Here is a 7,739-nt window from a genome sequence, read left to right on the forward strand (position 1 = left end):
GCCGCCGCCGTCCCCGCCGCCGCCCTCCCCGCCGCCGCCGTCGCCGCCGCCTCCATCGCCGCCGCCGCCGTCACCGCCGCCGCCCTCCGCCTCGCCGTCGCCGCCGCCGCCCTCCACGTCGCCGTCACCGCCGCCTCCGTCCGCCTCGCCGTCTCCGCCGCCGCCCTCCACGTCGCCGTCGCCGCCGCCTCCCACGCCGCCGCCACCTGCCCCTCCGCCGCCCACGCCGCCGCCGCCTTCCGCCTCGCCATTGCCGCCGCCGCCCACGTCGCCGCCGCCCTCGTCGCCTTCAGCTAACGCGAACCTGCAGTCTACGGACCCGCCGTGCTTCCCGAGCTCTGCGACGGTGCAGCTCGCCGACGGCGAGACCGTCCCCCTCTCCTCCCTCTCCGCCGGAGACTCGATCCTCGCCGCGGCGGCTGACGGTACGCTCGCTTTCAATGTCATATGAGAGGGGTGTCACTTGTTTGACTCGCTTGCTGACCAATACAGGCACCCTCGGCTTCGACGCTGCCTCCTCCTTCTCGCTGGCCGACCCGTCCGCCAAGGCGGCCTTCCTCTCGCTCGCCACCGCAACGGTGACGGTCACGCTCACCCCGACGCACAAGCTGCCCGCCGGCCCGGCAAAGGAGCTCAAGCAGGCGTCCGAGGTTGCCGTTGGCGAGATGATCTGGATCGCGTCGCCGGCCGCGGGCGCGCTCGTGCAGGCGCCGGTCTCTCCCGCGCCTTCTCCTCCCTTGCTAGCCCCCAACCCACCTCCTGACCTCTAGCCCCCCCCCACCACCACCACCACCCGTTCCCCCCCACAGGCGCCCGTCCTCAAGATAACCAAGGTCGTGGCCGACGGGCTGCACAGCCCGCTCACCATGCACGGCGGCTGGCCGGTCGTCGACGGCGTCGCGACTTCGTACAACAGCGCGGCCGTCGTCGCGCGCAACAAGTACCTCGTCCCGCTCGTCGAGGCGGTCTGCCCCTCCCTCGGCCGCCTCGTCGTCGCGTTTGCGAACCCCAAGACGATGCACTACATCGATGGCCAGGTGCCCTGCGCGAGCAATCCCTCCTCCCTCCCTCTCTTACTTGCACTCTCCGACTCGCTCTCTGTCTCTCTCGCTCCCGCTAGGTGGTCGAGCCCCTCTCCTCCCTCGCTGCGGCCGCCCTAGCGGCCGCTGCCTTTGCCGCGCGCGAGATGTTGGCGGGCAAGTGAAGCGGTCCTCCAGCTGAGGGAGGGTGAGAGGATGTAGAGTGTAGAGCACTGTAGAGCTGTAGAGATGCAGAGCGCGCTGAAGAGCGCTGGAGAGCTTGAGCACTTGATCGCGAGTGGAGCTCTACATCCGGCGTGAAGAGCGATGTGGAGCGGAGTGGCGCGATTTGCTGTGTTTTCACTGTGAGAGCAACGTGACCCTCCGTACGTTTTTCTCAACGTTTGAATGAATAAAACGGACACGCCAAGCGAGGGTGGGAGAAGGACAGGGTCCCCACCGGCACGAGCATGATCTTGAAGAAAGAAAAAAGAATTTTACAACAAAACTCCCTCGCACAACGGGACGAGGCACGGGACGAAAAAAGAAAACCGCGGGGAGTTTAGGAAATCGGAGGACGCGACCCACCTCGCCCCCGACGGTCCCGCGCCTCGCCGCTATGACGGCCACACGACCGCGGCTCGTGTGCGTGTGGCCGTCTTTGTCCGGAGTGAAAAGTCCAACGCGCTCGTCGGTGACGGTGTCCCTCAACCTGCGCCACGCTCGGCGAACCTCGACAGCGCCTTCGGTGGCATGCAGCTCTTTGCGCCTGAAGCTTGGAGAGAGCTCCTCTGCTGCTCACACGCTCTGCACAGATGGCAAAGCCTACTGTGCGGCTACCACAGCTGTGACAGCGATGGGCTCGCCCTCACTGGCCCTCAGTCACTTGTGCTGCGGCTTGTGTGAGCGACACTGCTCGACGACTGCCGGCACACTGTGAGAGCATGGGTGTGAGGTAAAACCACGCTACCAGCGCTTGGTCACATCAGCCCTGAGGTCATACCCTTCTCCTCTGTTGATGGTAACACTTGTCTACTCGCTGGAGCCGAGCAGAAGGGCTTGGCGCACAACCCCTGTGCAACTCAGGGTCCTTCCCCCTTATCTTGGAAGGCAACGGCGGCGGAGGCGGAGCCGCTCTCGGAGCGCCGCCCGAGCCGAGCAGGAGGCCGCGGGCGTAAAACTCGAGGTCCATCTCCGCCGCACCCTTGACGCGGACGGACGACGGCGCCTCTGCGGCGAACGCTAGTGCTGCGGGTGCCGGCAAGAGAGGCAGCAGCCCGACTCAGGAGCTGGCGGCGAGTGGCGGCGGGCGGCGACGGCAGGCTGAAAGCAGCCAGCAAGCTCAGGAGCCACATCAAGGCTAGCGATGGTCGAGCGAGGCCGAGCTGGGTACCCACCTATTGTAGGGCGTTTTGGCGCGAGTCAGAGGCAACAGACCCCCTATGGAGCCGGAACCCTGACGTGACCCCAAAAGAATTCAACGACACCAGCTGACAAAAAGAATTCGATCAGCTACATACAGCACTCAATGAAGCTGAGTATCCTGCTGCCGATCGCCGTGCGCGCGTTCTCGACGACGCCCGACATCAACGAGTGCAATGGGTAGTACCCTGCCGATCCGGCGACGTCCCGCTACGACTACTCGGAAGACGGGACCGCCTGTGCGGTGGTCTCAAGCGAGCCCTAGTGGGGCGGGCTGCCGCCTTGCCAGTGCGAGTCGTGTGGCTGCACCGCGGATTGCTGCAAGGTCGAGATGCCGGATCCGGACGCCGAGATGTGCAACGGTGCGTCGCTGCCCAAGCCGCTATCGGACTTCCGTTCTCGGTTGAAGCGTAATTATGCATATGCGGATCTGCTCGCGTCCTACTAGGTGTCTCGTACCCGGACTCCACCGACCTCAACACGAACTACGAGTACGAAAACGACGGCTCGGGCCTAAACAAACAGACAAGACATCGCCCGCTGCTAGTGAACACAATCGGTTCCTACAAGACATCACTCCGCTACTGCTAGTGAACACAACTGCAGGATGCCCCCTCTACTCGGAGCTAGTGGACATTGCACTGTACACCACGAACAAACAGACACTTGCTTAGTCCCCGGTCCCGGGGTTCCACCGTCCGTCCTCCCGGGGCTCCGGTTCTCCCCGATTCGCTTGGGAGCATGCCAGTTGGCCACGGCAGCGTTCTATTTGTCGCTCTTGACGGAAGGCGGCCGCCGTCTTAAACAAATAGCCTAACGAGGAAATAGACGGCTGCGCCGCCAAGAAGCAGGGCAGCGATCGTACCGCCGATGATGATGCCAAGCATGGCGCCGTTACCGGCGTCGGCGAAGAAGGGAGGAGGGCTTGGCGAAAGCAGCGGAGGTGCTGACCACGGCGCTGCGGGTGGCGAGCCAGCCGTGAGCTCCAGCGAATCTCGCAGCTCATAAGAGTTGAGCTGTCGGCACGCATCGACCACTAGAGATCGGGTGCAATCGTTTGCAAGTGCAGCGGCGTTGCCTTGGGCGCACGCGTAGCACTGGTCAGTGTTGCCCCACGTCGGGCATGCGCCGAGAAGCGCGTGGCCACATTCACGCGCTTGGCCTTCTGACGGCATTTTGCACTGGTCGCGAACGAACTGCGCCGAGCACACTGCATCGTAGAGCGCGCTTTGCTCTGCCGCAGCGATGTCCAGACACGTCTCCTCGGTGATCCAGGGGGCGACAAGCTCGTCGAGCGCCGCGAGGCACGATTCGACATTGAGAGGTGGCGGCGGCGGCAGTGGTGGCAACGGGGCCGTCGGCGGGCTTGTCGGTGGGCGCGGCGGTGCTGTGTAGCAGGCACTACTCCCGCAAACACTCCCGGCATCGTAGGCGCCCAAAAGAGACGCCGCGACCGAGCAGACGTCGGTCATGTACCCGGTGAACAGGGCGGCGATGGCAGGGTCGCCACATCCCACGTGGTAGATGCGATCCAGCCAAACCAACGAGGCTGTGTCCTTGAGGATGTCGCCTCCGTGTCCCTTGTAGTCTGTGAAAAGAGAGGTTGCGGCGAGGCCGGTCATGGCGGTCACGTCGGGAACGCTGCCTGCGCTCTGCAAGATACGGAGCTCGACAACCGACAGCCCGTAGGGGTTGTCGATGATCGTGACATTCGGGTACTTGCCGCGGAGCTCCTCCAAGAAGTCCGTCCAGTTGGTTTGCGCCGCGTTACGCACCACGGATGTGTAGCTGTCGGTGTCGTACTCGGTCGGATAATCTAGCCATGGGAGGCCGATCATGAACGTGTTGAGATTCGGGTTCTTTGAAAGCGCAAAGTTGAACCAGAGCTCGCAACCCTCAGCCGTGTGGTCGAATGTCATGCCGAAGAGCGTAATGTTGCCCCAGTCAAGGATAGACTGAATCTCATCCCGCATGGAGTCCGAGTTCCAGAGAGCCAATGGCGCACCTGTTGCGCCGCCGCTAAACACGATGGCTTGACTGTGGTTCAGTCCGGCAGCCGAGGCTAGCGCTGGCATCTTCTCCGCGAATAGGACGGAAGAAGCTGTGCCCGATGAACAAGGAGTTGTACGCGGCAGCATGCTCGTAGAGAATGCTCATGGTGGCGATGACAACCGCGCTCGGTGCCCGCATGCGTGCGTGCGTTGATCTGTGCGCTGCGGTCGCACCGTATCAGGCCGGTCCGGCAGTGAGAGGTGAGAGCGTGAGAGGCCGGTTCGGAACTAACAGAAAGCGAGCGGCAAAACTCCCGAGACCTCGATAGTAACAACGGCGTCTCAGAACGAGGCCGAGGAGAGCGATGAGTCAGAGGAAGAGACAGCAGGAGAGAGAACGACGAGAGTGGGAAGAACGCGAGGTGGCATGAAGGTCGCTGCGAGAATTGCTGCACCCTCTGAGCTTCTTCACGGCCGGGACGCGTCGGCGGCTCGCTGCACGCTGGTCCTCACTCGCTGCGCCCGAGAGTGGTTGCGCAAGTTAATGCCGCCGATTCGTGTCTGAGGATAAGGCGAAGGCGCGGGGCGGGGGGCGTCTTCATCAATACAACACAGTTGAACCCCTCGCGCCGTGCTCTCACTCTCTCGCGACCCAATCCCAAAGTGGTTGCTCGCTGGTTGTTTTCCGGTTTTGGTTTTTGCGGATCGCTTACCCTCACGAGATCTGACCTCGGGGCCGATGTGACGCTCCTGTACGAACCTTCCGCCCACGCTCCAAGCCGTTCTTCCATATCGTCTAGCTCTCGACACTGCTCTAGTGGCCGCCCCTAGGTCTCTCGCGAGCCGTGCAACGCGGGACCCAGATCTCTCCCCTCACAGGCCCAGCCCGTCCGAGACGTAGAAGAAGAGGTAGCCGTTGGTCACCGCGGTCGCGTGGGGTCCGACCGCCGTGGCCGGCGTGATCCTGTCACGACGCGTGCCGCGTGAGCGAATGCCACTCGGAGGGCGCGGGCGGGGATGTGGCGTGGCGGGGACATGGCCGCGCGCCTCGTGACGGCAGTGTCGTCGTAGCGCTCCCAGTACTCCGCTGCGCCGCGCGCGCGCTGCACGTCGGCGAGGTAGTGGCCGAACGAGGCGTCGCCTGTCCAAAGGGCGGGCTCGTCGGGCTCGCGCGGGAGCGACGGCGGACTCGGGCGCGGGTGATCTCGGGTGATCTCGGGTGTTCCTGCCCCACGCAGCTGCACAGTGTGGGGGGGGATCTCAGGCAGCGGGCGCCACCACGGCCCTCACCGGCCGCGACTAGCGAGATCGGCTATTCAGCACTGCTCGTGAGGATTCTCTCTTCTTGTCAGGGGCGTCGGCGCACCGCCACGGTGCCACACCACGGCCCGCAGGCTGTACGTCGTCGCCTGCGTATAGGGGTGGGGTGGCGTCGGCATACGCAGCAGACACGCGGGGGCCGGGGGGCGAGGGGCGAGGGAGGGGAGGGGGGGGGGGAGGGTCGCAGCCAACACCTTGCCGAGCTTTGCCGCCGCGCGCCGCGCCGCCAACACCTCGGCGTCCGAGCGCTGCGGTGGCGGCGGCAACGTGACGGCGGCAGGAGCGGCGGCGGGAGTGGCGGCGGCGGGGGAGGCGGCGGCGGGAGCGGCGGCGGCGGGGGAGGCGCCCGTGGTGGAGGCGCCGTTGCCGGTGCCGGTGCCGGTCGGGCTGGCGGCAGCGGGGCTGGGACCATTGCCGTCGGCGGGGGACGCGACCGGAAGCACGGCGGGGGAAGCGTGGGACGGGGCGGCGGGGGTGGCGGCGGGGGTGGCGGCGGGGGTGGCGGCGGGGGTGGCGGCAGGGGTGGCGGCGGGCGTGGAGGCGGAGGCGATCGGCGTGGCGGCGGGCGGCGCCGTCGCACGCGGCGTCGGCGAGTCCAGGTCGACGGGGTTGGCCTCGCAGCCGTCGGGGCCGCCACCCGCCTCAGGGCCGCCCGAGGCAGCGGCAGCGGAGCTGGCGGTGCCGGCTGCGAGGGCGTGAGGGTGTGTGGTGAGGAGCGTGGGTGGATACCGGCAGGGTGGTTGGCCCCAGCGCGCCGTGGCTTGTGCGAGCTACTGCGGGGAGTGTATCTGAGGCGTGTGGGCGTGTCTACAGGCACGCCGAGGAGCGAGCACGCGCCGACGCCCGCGGCCTGCGCCGCAAACTGCGCCCGCAGAGCGGCGAGCGCCGAGGGGAGGCTGTGCCCGTTGTCTTCGAGCGCGCGGATCACGCGCTCGCGGCTCAGCCCGCCCGCGGGCGCCACCATCCGCTGCAGCTTGCCCACCCTGCTCTCCAGACCGTCCGTGCTGCGCCGCAAGCCCGCCCCGTCGGCGGCGTCGGCAGCGGACGCCTCCGCGGGCGGCACGGGCCCGCGCGCGGGCGAGCGCGCCTCGCCCTCCGGAGAAGCGTCGGGCGCCGCACCCCCGCGCACGTCGGCAAGTGACGCGGCGATCGCGGCGTCCAGCTGCTCCTGCTCCTCCTGCTCCTCCTGCTCGCGGCTGCGCTTGCGGCGGCCATTGCCACGGCCCGTGCCGCCCACCGCCGCGGCCTCCTGGCGGGGCGCCGAGCAGCCGGTGAGGGGTCGGGTTCCCTGGGGGGTGGGGTACCCTACGCGGCGCCCAAGACCGAACCCCAGCCCTCGGCGCGGGCGCGCAGCGAGAGAGAGCGAGTGCGAGAGCGAGAGCGAGAGCGAGGGAGAGAGCGAGGGAGGGAGGGAGGGAGCGAGGGAGAGAGAGAGAGAGAGAGCGAGCGAGCGAGCGAGAGAGAGAGAGAGAGAGGTAGAGAGAGGCGAGGGAGAGAGCCGCGAGGCGTTACGCTGCGAGGGTGAGGTCCGAGAGGCGAGGGGCGGGGGCGGCCGAGGGGCCGCCGGGTCGGGCGGGAGGAGGAGAGGCATAGCCGGCAGTCGGGAGGGGCAAGGCTCCGGCTCCTGGACAGAGGAGACGTCCCACGTAGAGACGTCGTCGTCGTCGAGGGGGATGACGCCGGCCGGCGGCCGCCACTGCTGCCCTCCCCCCGGCGCGGCGGCGGCCGACAGCGACGCTGCGAGCGCGGCGTCCAGCATCGCCCGCTCCGCCTCCGCAGACGTCGGCGCGCCGTGGCGTCCGCCGCGCTGGTGGTGCCCGCCTCCTCCGCGCTGGAACTCCGCGCCTCGGTGGCCCACTGCGCCGCCGCCGCCGCCGCCGCCACTCCCGCCCCCGCCGCCGCCGCCGCCGCCGCCGTGCGGGGACGGCCCCGTGATTGCGAGGGAGCGCTTCCTGCCGTGCTCCGCCCCGCCGCCCGTCGCCGGCGT

General features: G+C 67.6%; 3 protein-coding genes across 3 annotated transcripts; 1 reads left to right on the forward strand and 2 right to left on the reverse strand.

Annotated features, from left to right (window-relative positions):
• Positions 1-293: 293 nt before the first annotated feature.
• On the forward strand, positions 294-1,204 carry EMIHUDRAFT_120185 (hypothetical protein; the record flags this gene model as incomplete). Its single annotated transcript, XM_005764408.1, has 4 exons — positions 294-425; positions 493-713; positions 810-1,037; positions 1,121-1,204. Coding segments are annotated over 4 exons (665 nt in total), but the record flags the coding sequence as incomplete, so codon positions are not given.
• Positions 1,205-3,241: 2,037 nt separating this feature from the next.
• EMIHUDRAFT_247587 (hypothetical protein) lies at positions 3,242-4,516 on the reverse strand (the record flags this gene model as incomplete). The annotated part of the gene is made up of 2 exons (XM_005764409.1): positions 3,242-3,703; positions 3,896-4,516. 2 exons carry the CDS (start codon positions 4,514-4,516, stop codon positions 3,242-3,244), a joined length of 1,083 nt encoding a protein of 360 aa, XP_005764466.1.
• A 789-nt stretch (positions 4,517-5,305) lies between these two features.
• Positions 5,306-6,716, reverse strand: EMIHUDRAFT_247588 (hypothetical protein; the record flags this gene model as incomplete). The annotated part of the gene is made up of 4 exons (XM_005764410.1): positions 5,306-5,396; positions 5,468-5,573; positions 5,799-5,841; positions 6,564-6,716. 4 exons carry the CDS (start codon positions 6,714-6,716, stop codon positions 5,306-5,308), a joined length of 393 nt encoding a protein of 130 aa, XP_005764467.1.
• Positions 6,717-7,739: the final 1,023 nt, after the last annotated feature.

Source organism: Emiliania huxleyi (assembly GCF_000372725.1).
Source record: "Emiliania huxleyi CCMP1516 unplaced genomic scaffold EMIHUscaffold_590, whole genome shotgun sequence".
In the NCBI taxonomy this organism is placed as follows: Eukaryota; Haptophyta; order Isochrysidales; family Noelaerhabdaceae; genus Emiliania; species Emiliania huxleyi.